Here is a 15,295-nt window from a genome sequence, read left to right on the forward strand (position 1 = left end):
AGGTTGATGAAATAATTATGGACATCAAAATATTATTTAATAATGGACTATCCTTGAGCAATAGAATGCCCTAAAAATAAATCTTTACATTTTCTTTCTGATGCTAGGGGAGGGGTCTCTTGAGAAGTGCTATGATAAAATATTTTTCCCCCAAAAAGAAGTGTTGAAAGCTCTAGCTGTCAAAGAAAATAACCTTCTGAACATTTATCAGCCATGTGACTCAAGTGGGATTTATCTAGATAGCTGCTCAATCAGATACTCAAGAGCAGTTGTGCAATGCAATCAGACACAGATAAGAAAACCTTAATATGATATTTCTGCTGCTTGAGAAGCCTGTTAAAGTTGTCTTAGGGAGTATGATCTCATTCTTATTTTGAGAGCGAACAGGTCTCTGGGTTTTATAAAATCTGTAATGTCAACAGGATTTTTCAGAAGAATTTCTAGTGCTAAACTGTAGCACTTGAGCTTTGCAGAACTGCCATAAAATATGTGCAGGATAGAGTGTTTGAAGATTGGAATTCTAAATTGCCTATTTGGGGCAATTCCTGTAAAAGACAAATAGGGTGAAGTTCTATTATCTTTGTACGCTCTTTGAGCAAATGCATTATAGAATCAATTTTACATTAACATAGGAATAACTGAACAGGTTCTAATCTTGTGTTTGCATGTATAATATAATTTTCCTTCCTCCAAATATTCCTATGATGATGGTTAGAATAAGTTAGGGCAAGTATAAAATAGCATATAGATTGTCTCTCCAAAGTCCATGAATTTGGGTACAAATGAAAGGACTTGTTTAATAGACACTGATAGCACAATGAGGGAAAGCAAAGAAGTTTTTATTAGGGATGGGCTAGGGACTGGCCAGGCAGAATTATTTCTGAATAGGACCAAGCCCTATGAAGATAGGTTGAGGGACTTGGGAATGTTCAGCCTGGAGAAAAGGAGGTTGAGAAGGAACATGGTAACCCTCTTTAAGTATTTGAAAGGTTTTCACTTGGAGGAGGGCAGGATGCTGTTTCTGCTGGCTGCAGAGGAAAGGATGTGCAGTAATAGGTTTAAACTATAAGTACAACGATATAGGCTAGATATCAGGGGGGGGGAATTCACAGTCAGAGTAGTTCAGCAGTGGAATAGGCTGCCTAAGGAAGGGGTGAGCTCCCCCTCACTGGCAGTCTTCAAGCAAAGCTTGGATACACACTTTTCTTTGATGCTTTGGGTTGATCCTGCGTTGAGCAGGGGGTTGGACTAGATGGCCTGTATGGCCCCTTCCAACTCTATGATTTTGTCATTCTGTGATTCTATTAGCCATCAGCCCACCCATTAATTCTCTGATAGAAGTAGAGTTGGGTGTCACAAACATATTGATCACATTGCTCTTCAAATGTCTGGATGAATTCACTCAGCATTTTCAAATAGCAATCAGATAGCATGGGAGATAAAATGGTGATTGGTGGGACCCAATACTGTATGTGTTGTGGTACCCAGAGTCACTTCTGCCTGTGTTTTCTCACTAGTGAAATTTAGTTATTGGCTGCACACAATATAGGTCCCTCAAGAGATAATAATTTGGGGAGGGGGATCCTAAGAAGTGTTTTTAAGAAGATGAAAAAATGCAAACACATCTGCTTTTTAATTTTGTTTTTCAGGATTTTCAGGACAGTTCTGTGAAAGAGAAGCAAACAAATGTGACTCAATGCCTTGCTTGAATGGTGCTGTCTGTGTGGATGATGTCAATGGATATGATTGTTTTTGCCCAGAAGGTAAGTTGTTGGACACAATGTATATTTATTATAAGTGACAATTTGCCAGGATTGCTGGAAGATGGCAAGGTTGTCTTCAAAGCATTCAAAACATTCTTCCTATTAAAACAAGTGGCTCAGTCTTAAAGTTTCATTTGCATTTGTGTTCATCTTGAGAGGCTATTTACATGAAGGCTGTAAATAATTAAGTCTGTAACTGTGAATATATGTATGATACTATGCCATGATTCTTCACGGTGTTAGGACAATAGTAAAAGTACAATAGGTCATTAAGCTGATGTTTAAAATTACCCTGTTTCCTAATATACCCTTTCTAATACTTTTTTGTTGTTGTTAAGCATCTGGGGAAAAATAAGATTAATGAGTTTTTAATTAGAAGCAATATTTCAGCATCTAGAGCCAGTCTCTAATCTGATAAGAAGTATTGTTGATGTTCCCTTTTTCTGTTCGTAGCAAAGTAAGGATTGGAAAGTGTATCAATCTATTGATTTAACCAATATTTCTTAAGTTGACCCATAGTCTTATGGTTAAGGGGGCTTTAATTAAAAGGGGGCTTATGGGCTAATGGTTAAGGATACACATTTATTTTTGTAATGGAATATTACTGTGTTAGAGGGAGGCAGGAAAAACACAAGGCTTTCCCTAAATAATCTCATCATGTTCTACCTCTTGTGTTCTTTCCCACCCCATCAATAACACGCAATGTAAAACTATAACCACTACCAGATTCCTGTCTACTTAATATGACACATAATCTATTCTCCCTTAGCAAGTACTTCACAGTTCTAAATATCAAGCAACAAATTAAGCCTCTCCCAAGTACTGTGCATGTTTCCTATGTGCAAATCCAGCCATCATTCTACTTAGTATCCAAGGCCTGGTTGGCTGAATCAAAGGGACATGATTGATCCATGTATGGGTCTTCCCTTATAGAACAACTGAGAGAGATGCCCATAAAAGGGATTTATTTGTGCCATAAATTGGAAATAAATTGCTTTAGGATGCTCAGGGCTGATCCTGCATGGAGCAGAGGGTTGGACTAGATGGCCTGTATGGCCCCTTCCAACTCTATGATTCTATGAAATCTTCTTGAGCATCTTGTCCTTTCTACCCTCGGAAATGCCTCTGTATTAGTGCAGATGTTAGATGTAATGCATTGTTCCCATTCTGCGAACAGTGGAGGCATCCATACAAGGAGCCTTCTACTGGCAGAGAAGACATGCTGCTTCTTTTGATGCACAGTTCTTCACAGAAGATTCCAGCATTTGGAGAATGAAAACACATTTCCCAATCCTAGAAATATATGCTTTTTAAAATGAAGATAATTTGTACTTGAAAATAGTTGTCTCCATGTTGTACTCTGGAAAAGTATTAGCTATTTATGGTGCCTTGCAATACAGTTACACCCACTGAAGTTTGTTAAAATCAATGGACTTTAAAGTGGGGTAACAGGGTAGGATAGCCCTGTTAAACAGCTTGCCTCACTTCAGAAGGACATAAGTCAGGGGTAGTCAAACTGCGGCCCTCCAGATGTCCATGGACTACAATTCCCACGAGCCCCTGCCAGCATTCACTGAGAGGGGCTTGTGGGAATTGTAGTCCATGGACATCTGGAGGGCCGCAGTTTGACTACCCCTGACATAAGTGCTTATCAGCAGCAGTACTGGGGTAGCTCACAAAGACTTGAATTCCACCAGAGCATTTCTATGTGTGGAAGGATTTTTGTCTGATCCTAGAAACTACATCATGGAGGTAAAGGTAAAGGTATCCCCTGTGCAAGCACCGAGTCATGTCTGACCCTTGGGGTGACGCCCTCTAGCGTTTTCATGGCAGACTCAATACGGGGTGGTTTGCCAGTGCCTTCCCCAGTCATTACCGTTTACCCCCCAGCAAGCTGGGTACTCATTTTACCGACCTCGGAAGGATACATCATGGAGACCTGTCATTAATTCAGATTTGTGATTAAAATGCATTACATACATGTTCTGAGAAAGAAGCTTCGAAAGGATAATGCTACTGTCTGCTCTCTTTCTAAAGATCTTCCATCGCTGAACTTGGAAAAACGAATTGCCGATAATTTTGTGGATAAGATGTTATCAGGGTGCGAGACATGGGTCTGATTAAAGTCTGTATGTGAATGAGATCTGTTACTGTATACATTATTAATGAACTCAGGGTAATTGTAAAGTTTTATGACTTAGGGATCAGTGGAAATTGGTTCCATGGTCATTTTGAGAAATTATGAGAATATGCCTTGTGCCGTGGGTGCTGATAGCTTAACATTAGTCATGGTCTTCCCACAGCCATGGCCTGTGACAGCACTTAATGATAGTCATTTTGTAGCGTGACCATGCATTAGAATAGATTTACAAGAGCATAAAATGCCAGATACCAAAGTGCAGAGTTCTTTGTCGGCTCTTAGCACAAGAAGCCCTCAATACTCTTAGGAGTTTAGATTGGCTACAACTATACAGGTGCAAGAGAAATATTTTGTAGAAAGCAGGTGCACATTTTGATACTAAATATTACCTTTCAAATGAAGATCTGAGTAATGCATGCATTTGATATGAATAATTTTTGTTTAGACGTTTACTGAAGGAAAATAATTTTACAATATATTTATTTATTATATTTCTATACTACCCTCCCGTGAGGCTTAGGATGGTTTACATAAAGCGTGAAGAATATACATAGAATCATAGTATCAATAATAAAAATAACATGGGTTACAAGTTGAACAGCAGGGATTATAACAATTTATAACAAAATTATAACTTCAGTAAAGTCTAATATAAACCCATAGGGAGGTCAGCTGAGGTTCAGATCATGTATGGGGATGTTTGGAGGACCAGTGGATGTAATTAGGTCGGCGACCTCTACCAAATAACTGGTGGAGGAGCTCCCTTTTACAGCCCCTGTAGAATTGTGGGAGTTCAGGCAAGGCCCTGATCTCTTAAAGGAGCTCATTCTACCAGGTGAGGTCCAGGACAGAGAAATTTCTGGCCCTGGTTGAGAACCAATGTGCTTCTTTGAGGCCAAGGATTACCATCTAGTTGGAGTTGGTAGAGTGTAAGGCTCTCTTGGGGGTATAGGCAGGGAGGCAGTCTCTCAGATGCACTCGGCCCAGAGTGTGTATGGCCTTGAGGGTGATTAGCAAAACATTACGCCTGATCTGTAATTCCATGTGGATCACTGTGGCTAGGTGTTTTGTATCAAAGTAGGGTGCTAATAGCTTGGCTTGGTGCAGATGATAGAAACAAGATAAATAGGACAGCTTCAAAGTGAATACAAATTCAGAAAAAGAAACCTATCCAAAGGCAATACAATAAATTTAATACTATCAAAAACAAGAATAGTCTCTCCTTATATGTACTTTCTTTTCTTATTCCTTTATTTGTCGGGACTTCTACCAGAACGGCATCCTGGTAATGTCCATTTTCAGTGGAAAACAACTTTTCTCAGTGGGAAGTCCTAGACTAAAATACAAATAAATCTTTACAATGTTTTGCATAGTTATATGTAATACAGATTGTACATAATATAATGTTAAAACACATACCTCCAATTATTCAATTTTCAAATACAATGGATCTGTATACAATAGCTTATTTGAAACCTGTAGAAACAACATAAACTATAAATGCATTTTTACAAAAAGACTTGTGTGTAACCTAACAAGTCGAAAGAAACTCATCCTTATCCTTACCAGTAATAATATACAAACGGCCACCGGCTCTAAGAAGTGTAGGGAGAAACGTGTAAATTGCTATGTTCCCAACCTGCTAACTTAGCAACTCCAATTTATACAATCAAGAATATACCCAGGTGCAACTCATTAAAGCACTGTTATAGTTCAAGGCTGACAATGCAGTATACACATTTTTTTGTGGAACAATTTATTTAACTCTTAACAGTGAAATAAAATCCATTCACCGGGTATATAAACTCCTTTACAGTTAAAAAGTTTGTGCATACTCTGCAAGTGCCACACCTGTGATTACCTTTAGGTAGAGATCTTAAAGAGATATCTCCGGTGGCTCCTTCTCCAAGCTACTTCCTCAAACCATATTGGCAACCTTGCAGGTGTTGTACCAAATGCCAATATTTAAATTAAATCTGTTTTATGGAATGGGCCAAAAAAATATTTAAACGAACAAGTCACCTCTGTAATTTTACTCCTCTCCTATATTGCAATAAATCCTGTCCGTCAGGGATCTCAGCTCTAGCTCTATGAATAATTGAAGTGGGATAACCCCGTTCCTTTAATGCCTGTTCTAATTTATCAAAAGCCCTAGTGCATGTAAACTGCATTGTGTTGTTCCTTATATGTCTGAGGAATTGACCATATGAGATGTTGATCTTCAGGTGAATAGGATGAAAACTTGTATAATGCAAATGGGTATTTCTATCAGTCGGTTTCTTGAAAGAAGAAACTACCACCTTACCTTCAGGAGCCACAGATAATAGAAAGCCTGTGTGTCCTGAGACAAAAACAATGGTTTAAGTGAACAGGGGTGATACGAATAAAACTTTGATGACAGCTATCTAGAATGTAGGAATCCTGTAGGAAAGAACTAGTTTATAGTTGTGAAATATGAAATATGGTACAGAAGTAATAATCATATTAATAGCAATTTTGTTTTTAATAATAATGCTTGCCTAGAGGTTCATTAAAATGTGCTAGCAAACATACAAACCGTCCTAAACATTTACACCCTGGCGCATTTATTATGTTTTTTGGCTTGGTGCTCTTGTTCCTTTAGATACCATCACATTGTAAGGAGAAAAAATTACTAATGACAGATGAAGAGCTTGCCAGCTTTTAGAAAGCATTCACTGTGAGCCATAAAAGTGAATTATTTCTGTTTTATAGAGTAATTTGATAAGGATTGATTTATTATTTACAAAGAGAGGACTCAGAAAGGAGACAGAGGTGTAGATAAATAATATACTGCCCTTTTTCTTCCCCCACCCCTGAAAACCAAGGATTTGAAGGTCTGAACTGTGAAATCAACTTTGATGACTGCTCTTACAGCTTCTGTAAAAACAATTCGACATGTTTAGACCTGGTTGCAGACTACGCTTGTGTTTGTCCTCCAGGCTTCACGGGTAAGGCGTTTCTCTATGACTTATAATGAAACCTTTAAATATTTATTGTTTCATTTAATCTTCCAAATTAAAAGTAAATAACTGGCCATTATCACATTTCATACACTGTCAGCTTGTAGCTAAAAATAGAATGGTATGGGAGAGCAGAAGGGTCCATCAATTATCTTTCATAATCTCTTGATTGTAAGATGAAAACTTTGAAATGCTGACATTAGTATTTTGATGTTCACTGACAGCAACTTTTAAAAGAACTTCTAACTTATAAGTAAATAATTCACCTCTTATGAAAGACGAACATCAAGATACACACTGGGCACAAGCAAGTGATGATTGCTGCTCACATAAATGAGGATTATCCTTTTACTGTCTTTTCCTTAGTCTTTTTGGGATTTCAGTTAAAAAATTCAGTTCAACACAGACGTTTTGTTCTTTTCAAAGAGACTCCAGTTGATAAATTTGCAGTTGCTCAGCAATTTATTTTAGGATATAGTAGGATTAAGCAAACTGTCAAATAATCTTTGCTATTAGTCCATAATGCTGTTCTATATCCAAAAGGCACAGAAGAGAGCTCTGGGTATCTGCCTGACTTTTACATTTATTGGTGGCATCTGGCAAGTCACTGTAAAAAAACAATTATTGGACAGTATGAACTCTTGGCCTAATCCAGCAGAGACCTATTTTTAATAGAGTTCAAAATGATGGGGAAAATATATGTAGGGGGCATAAGGAGCATATGGCTTTTGTAGCAATGACTGTGGATTTAAAGTTTTGTTTAAACAATTATTTATTGAAAACATTTACATCACACTTTTCCATCCAGCTAGGGTCCTGCACAGTTAAAAGGAAATTAAAAATCAACTTTAAAGGTAATACATGTGTGTGAAATCAGAGAACTTCAAAAACAAATTTAAAAAAATAAAAATGCCTTTGCCCACTGGTTCTGGTAATTAATCTACTCTAGATTTGTTTGTTTGTTTGCCTAAGCAAATAAGCAAAATTTAGTATTTTGTTCTCTTCCCCCAAAACTGGATTTGGGATTCCTAAGCAAATTTAGATTTTGTTCTCTCCCCCCCCCCCCAACTGGATTGGGGTTCCTAACAACATTTAAATATAACCAATTAAAAACAACACCAAATATCCTTATCCATTGTTTCTTCTTAGTATTTGTGAAACAGCCCTGGGGGTGGAGAGTGTCTTGGCTGCCCAAGATAGAATAGGGACCTGATTGCCCCTACCCCCCCCCCAGCTCCTACCCTGCCTCATTGCCTGCTAGCAGTGGCGCGGCCGTGACCTCCATTTTCACCCACGAGGACAGAAGCTGCGGGGATGACACAGGAAATACAAGGCAGCCAGAGAGTGAGCTGCCGCTACTGCTAGGAGGGAGCCAGGGGGGTGTTCAGTGGCTCCCATTGGGTGGGAGCCAGGGAGGGCTTTCCAGAGGCAGCAACAGGGCTTTGCGGGCTGAAGGGCCGCTGCCGCTGAGAGGGACCTGGGGAGGGCTTTCCATCATCCCTTCTCATCGCAAAGCCCTGTTGCTGCCTTGCAGAGCCAGCAACAGGGCTTTGCAACCGAAGGGACGCTGGCGCTGGGAGGGGGCCGACGGCAGGGGGTGGCCTTCCCCTGACCATTTCAAAGCCCATTTTTGTGATATACCAGTGATATATAATGCACTGTAGTATTTCCTGGTTTATGACTTTTGCTGTCCATGAAACCCATAGAAGCCTTCTCCAACACCAGAATTCAAATGAATTGATTCTTCTCTTGTTCAATTTTTTCATTGTCGAACTTCCACAACCATGAGTGGATATTGGAAATATGATAGATCTAACTAATCTACATTTGGTAGTCGGGCTTATATCCTTGCTTTTCCATGTTCTGTTCAAGTTCTTCATTGCTGATTGACCCAGAGCCATTCATCATTTTATTTCCATACTGCACCTGACACTCACATTGACTTGTGATCCAAGAAAAAATAATTCTTGAACACATTCAGTTTCTTCGCCATCACTTGTTATTGTGACATGTCTGTTTTTTGCAAAGGTCATGTTTTTTGTCTTTTTAGTGTTTAAGAAAAGTCCCAATTTCTTACTTACTTCATTGACCCTTGTAATCAGCTGTTCTATGTCTTCCTGAGTGTAGTGTCATCAGCATACGGAAGATTATTTATATTCCTTCCTCCAATCTTAATTCCAGTGTTTGATTCTTTGAGTTCAATCTCTTTCATAATGATCTCAGCATACAAGTTAAACAGGAAGGGGGAAAGAATAGAATCTTGGTGCATTCCTTTCTCTATTTTGAACCACTGGACATACAGGCTTCCTATTGTCTGCTTAAGTCAGGCTTTCTCAGCCAGGGTTTCATGAAACCCTGGGGTTCCTTGATGGCCCTGGAAGGGTTTCCTGAAAGGGTGGGAGTTAATTTAGTATACTTATTTTAAATGTTTTAAACATTGGGTGATATGACCATATATGGTCATGTTGACTTGCCCACCCCTCTCAAAATGGCCAGTGATGGACCTAGAGAAAGCAGGAAGGGGAGGGACCATGGGTGGACATGTACACAGTGGTGCTTCCAAACCATATTTTGTGTGATTATAAATAAAAGTAAAATAGTTAAGAAAGGATGGCTTGTTGATTGCCTGTGTAACCCTTTCAAATGGTAGGCGGGTTCAAATCAACATATAACAGCACCTTTATGGTTTGAGAAGATGGGAAATTGTTTCAAAAGTAAAAACATTCCAGACATTAAATAGTTTTCAATATAACAATATTATCATCAACCCCAGAACTTCACAATTAGATATTTTTAAAAAATCACTATGGCTATGTGCATAGTAACATTACTGGAACAAAAGTTTCAGTGTCCTTCCCAAAGGGCACTCAGAAGAGAGCCAATCCTAGCAAACAATGCACAGTAACACAGGAAAAGAGAAAGTCTGTCAAAGGCAGACAGACTAACAACGTTGCTTCTGGGTTAATAGAAAGCTTTATTGTTAGCAGCTCAGAACACTTCAACGATCATAGTCAATTCTGATCAATACATAGACAGCAAACACTTTTAATGGCTCATTCCCGCCCAAACTCGCACAATTCCCAGGGATTGGAATCCCCCCTCCCACAGTTGCCATCCTGGGCGCCTTCCCAGGCCCTCGCCAGGCTGTCTGGCCTTGGGTGTCAGACATGCCCTCCTTTCCTGATAACAAAGTACAGAGAAACATTTGTAAGACTGAAGCACAGCATGAAGTGGACACACAAGACAGTGACAAATAGTTCATGGTTATAAAAGGGTTTTAAAAGGTTCTTCAAACAACATACATCAAGCCAAGATGGAGTCCCTCAGGTTAACCACAAATCATGGCAGAGATCAGATGGCCTGATCCTGACAAAGTCCAACCTTAAATTTGTAGAAGTACATGGCTGCTGCATTTGATTTTTCCTACCTAAATGAACTTAATATTTATCACTATTGAAATTCATTTTATTTATTTTAGCCTAGTGTTCTAACCTGTCAAGATCATCCTGGTTCTTTATGATGTGGTTGCTACAAACCCCCCCCCCCCAGTTTAGTGTCATCTGCAAATTTAATAAGCATGTGAACTTAGATGTAAGTTACCATGTAGTCCTGTGGAACTGGCTCACAAGGAAGTACCTTCAGGACTGTGGAATTGTAAAAAGTGTTGCAAAGTGCTAGAAATGTTCATGTTTGAATATTATTTTTATTTAACACTCCTTTGCTTTGCTTTGACAAGTCTTAAGTTCTTGTCAAACATCCACAAAGCCTTCAGCCACTGAAAACCTCCCAAACCATTATTTTACCTTATCTAATTGCAAATATTTTGTTCACTTGGCACAGTTTTTTGATATTACAAGGCATCTAACAACTAGGACAGTGAGTGAGGTAGAAGGCCAGAAGATTAAACAAAAAAAAAAGTATATTTGAAATCTAAAGGCACAAATAACTGAGAATACAAACATGAAGGCTTACTACCAAAAGCTGTGTTTGGAAAACTTTTAAGGCGTCATACACTAAACTAAACAGTTAATTGCTGCATAAAGAATAACGAATAGAGCTACCAGGGAGTTGCATAAAATTAAGGGAAAATCAATTATGGTTCAACAACACAATTTTCTCTCCCTGTTAGAAATTAACCAAAGTGTCTTGTTTACATGAAATCAGAGGCATAATTTGCTGAAAGTTTCTCATTTGCAAATAATTAGCATGATTTCTTTAATTAGTACTAAAGCTTAAGAGTTGAAATCATCTGGAGAAAATGTGTTCATTCATCAGCTCAGAATAAAATGAGATTAAACAAGATTTATTCTATGTTTTTGTTGATGATATTTGGGACTGCTACCAGGCTTCACTTTTCCATATCTCAGTTGTGGTTCTTTATTTCAACAACAAGTAAAGAAGAGCACTGGCTCTTTTTGACACAACAGCTTAGATCCTGTTGATCAGTTTTCTCAGTATAAGGAAGCTGCTCCAAAGGTGAGATGCTGTTTCCGGATCTTGTATCAGAGGAAATCACTGTTAGTAGAACAGAATTGCAGGATCCGGAAGAAGACGAGTTGTTTTTTATACCCACTTCTCCAAAGGAGTCTCAAAGTGGCTTAAAATCGCCTTCGCTTTCTCTCCCCACAACAGACACCCTGTGAGGTAGGCAGGGCTTAGAAAGCTCTAAGAAATGTGACTAGTCCAAGGTCACCTGGCTACATATGGAGGAGAGGGGAATCAAGCCCAGATCTCCAGATTAGAGGCTGCCACTCTTAACCACTACATCATGCTGGCTCTCCAACCAATTGTGCTCATGTATAGAGTTAGAGTAAGAAATATCTGTGCATGATTTTAATGTTTCTCGATGAGGTGAAAAGCAAGCAGGTTACAGTAACTTTGAAAACGCTGTCAGTTTTTAGCACTAGGGAAATATGGAAATTGCAGCATATACCTGAAACTGGTATTTACCTCATATTATCAACTTCTAGTTCAGCACAACTGGATAAAACAGGGGTCCTCAGTCTTTTTGAGCTTGCAGGCTTCTTTGGAATTCTGACACAGGTTGACAGAGACAAGCAGAAAATGCCAGGACATCAGGCTATGCATAACTCTCATAGCAAGTCTTCAACAATTCAGGCAGAATTTTTACTTAACAGGATATTTTAAAAAATGAATATATTTTAAAATATTTTCTTGTATAAAGGTAGTTTACCTTCAGTCAGGCAGCAAAGACCTTTGTGCTGTGGTGTTAGCTGCTGAGAAAGCAGTGTTAAATCTGAATAGCTAGTTGGCCATCTCCAGCAGCCTACTCAAAGCCCATCTGGCCCGACCCACCATCTGAAAACCATGGTGAGCTCCCCAAAGATACTCATCAGTGTGATGGTGCCTGTGGGAACCCATCAGGAACCCCAGGCTAAGATCATGAGATGATCGCAGAATTGGCATGAATACCTATCTCTCCAAATATTATCTCTGTGTAATATAAAAAGCAAAGGTCTAGGTGGGTGGAGAGTGGACAGGGCCGGTATAATCTTTTGTGCCTTCCAGTTGGTCCAAAGATCAGACTGGCCCTGCCCCCAAACTTTGGACCAACACAGCCTGCCCCCCAGCCTGGCCAGCGACAACCTGGCAAGTTCCCCACCCCCCCCCCCCGGCTACTGACAGGGACACAGTAAGTGGGCTGGGGGGGCTCCTTTCCCCCTTTGACTTTCCAGCCTAACTCATGCTGTTGTGAAGGTTCCTTTGCCTCCTGTTTCACCTGCACAATAACCCAATGCAATAGGCCTCAAATTTGCAGAGAGTCGCAAAGAAGAAATACACATGGCTTGGCTGTTTCTTCTTTCCAGCAGTGAGGCTGTCAGCCAATTGTTTGGCAGAAGGAGAATGCTTTCTCCCCTCAAAAGGAAAGCACAAGTGCCCCCATGGACTCCCCTGCATTGCTCTTGGAAGGAAACGCCAACATCCCCTCAGTCGGGGGCTGTCGGAGACTCCATCACAGCAGGCCTGAAGGGAGGGGGAGTGCACTCAGGCTTCAGAAGGGAGGGGGAGCACACTCATCAGCCACTTGCCAGCTCCATCAGTGGTCTGATGCAAAGTGAGGGAAGTTGTTGGACATGACAGTTAGGCCTGTGCAGTAGGCCAGTGGTCCCCAACCTGCGGGCTGCGGGCCGCCACCGGGCCGCAAAGGCCATGGCGCCGGGCCGCGGCTCCCTCTCCCCGCCCCCCCCCCGCAGTAAAAAACTTCCCAGGCCGCAAGCTTGCGGCCCGGGAAGCTTCTTACTGCGGGAGGGCGGGGAGAGGGAATCAGGGCCGGGCTGTGCCCGTGCAGGCCGTGCCCGCACGGCCCGATCCGCGGGCGCGGCCCGAATTGTGGGCGCGGCCCGAATCGTGGGCGCGGCCCGAATCGTGGGCGTGGCCGGCGCGGTCCCCGCGGGCGCGGCCTGATGCCCTGCCAGTCCCCAGCCTAATAAAGGTTGGGGACCACTGCAGTAGGCCTCAAGTGTTTCATCTCCACAACAACCTACATGGGAGGCCTTAAATGTTTCTTCTCTACAACAACCCTGTCGAAACTCCAAAGCAGCCCTTTCTGCCTGAGGAGCTGATCTTTATATTCTGCAGGTTAGAATTCAAAATCATACAATGCCTCAGCGTCCAGCCTTCAAAGTAGCCATTTTTGCCTGCGGAGCTGATCACTATGAGCAGTGATCTAGAGACAATGGTAGAGGATCGCAGACTGCAGTTGGGTAGAGTGGTGCAGGTGTGTCCCTCCTGGGCTATGGGATTTGGCCAGCCCTTAGCAGCAACTGTTTGTATTTTGGGGCACAGGCAGGCAGACAGACCAGCATCAGTCCTGCGAGTCTGGAAAGTGCATGAAGATCTAAATAAAGAGTATTTGCAGCCTGAAACTGTAAATAATGAACAAGTAAACGGCTGGAGAGACATGGGAACTGAAGTGACTTTTTTCAAGCCTTGTAAATAATTTTTTTAAAAAAACAGTATTTGCTAGGAAGGTCTTTATGAAATGAAAGGCATAAGTGGCCCAAAATTTCAAGTGGAGTTAGCTTTACAGGAAAGTAGACAGTGAGACTTTGGGGGAAACTAGGTGATCCATTTTTATTAGGTAACGATTTGGCCTTGCGGACAACAACAGCGACTGCAGTTGCCAGTAGCAGGCCTCAGGCTTCAGAAGGGCAGACATCACCAGCCAAGTTCATTCCTTTTGAAGGGATGCATGTGAGGGGAGAGAACTTTACTTTCAGTTTAACTTCCTGAAGATGAGCTGTACTTCCAGGAGATTCTCAGACCCCACCTGTCCCTGGTCTGAACATTTTATCAACCATAAAAATGAAGGTGGAATGAGCAGGATGGACACCTGTGTACTGTGACTACCCCATGTGTATTAGGGCAGAGGTACATTTCAGTGTCTGTGGCCTAATTCACATAAGAAAGGCAATGACATTCAACATAGAACTAGGAGGAATTGCTTGCCATGTAATCTCCTCCTAAGAAGAGTCTCCAATCTGATTTTCCCTTCACATATCTGAAGACATGTCTCTGGATAGCTCATTTGTAACCTCTATGCCACAATTCCCAAAGGTCAGTCCTCTCCCACACTCAACTAACATTCCAAACCACAGGTTCTTGACACCCATATCTCCACACCCATGGCCTCATTTGTCACCACACTACCATAATCTCCCACACAATACACACATAACCCCATGCCCTTACAGACTGAAGAACTCCTCCTCTTTCTCTTCCCACTGCCAAGCTCTAGTGCCTGTTGTATTTCTGGATTTCTCCTAGTTTGAAATATATATATTGGGGCAGGTTTTTCAATATGCTTGCAGCCCTTACAGCTTTGACAATTAGGCATTCATGTTTTCTGATCTATGTGGAAGTAAATCAAAGAGGATTGCTGATATTGGTGGCAAGCTGTCGAATTTCTGTGGTTGCTGGTAGAATGGCTCTTGCTTTTGATATTTGTTCCATAGTGCTAACAGTTTGTTTATTTGTTGCTAGGTGGGACCATGATACCGCCTGGTTTGAAACAGATTTCTATCCCATTTTGGTTGCATTCATCTTCAGTGGATCTTTATCATATTCCTTTACTTTAAAATCTGTTCATCATTAATGTTCATGCATGGGTTTATAATCTCAGATTGGGTTTTTAATGTTGTGCATATATAATACTAGTTGCAATTATACTGCAGCAAAGTGTGATTAAAACTAGCTATATGAAATACGCATAAATACTTCTGCATCTGCTTTATACAACCCAGACTTCAAAAGATTTAATTTGTTTAACTATCTATGATCTATAGAAACAAACAAACAAACAAACAAAACCTCCCTTTTAAGCTGTCAGGCAGACATAAAATACAGAGTTCCCAACCAGGAAAAGTTAAATTATGTAGTTGTCACTTGGA

At 40.8% G+C, this 15,295-nt stretch overlaps 1 protein-coding gene across 1 annotated transcript in view; it reads left to right on the forward strand.

Annotated features, from left to right (window-relative positions):
- The window catches only part of LOC143825613 (protein eyes shut homolog), a 392,680-nt gene that overhangs the window by 349,801 nt on the left and 27,584 nt on the right, over positions 1 to 15,295 (forward strand). Inside the window, exons 13-14 of the mRNA XM_077313795.1 lie at positions 1,650 to 1,763; positions 6,750 to 6,872. Coding sequence (XP_077169910.1) covers positions 1,650 to 1,763; positions 6,750 to 6,872 — 237 coding nt within the window. The remainder of the gene's footprint in view (positions 1 to 1,649; positions 1,764 to 6,749; positions 6,873 to 15,295) is intronic.

This window comes from Paroedura picta, chromosome 1 (assembly GCF_049243985.1).
Source record: "Paroedura picta isolate Pp20150507F chromosome 1, Ppicta_v3.0, whole genome shotgun sequence".
Classification (NCBI taxonomy): domain Eukaryota; kingdom Metazoa; phylum Chordata; class Lepidosauria; order Squamata; family Gekkonidae; genus Paroedura; species Paroedura picta.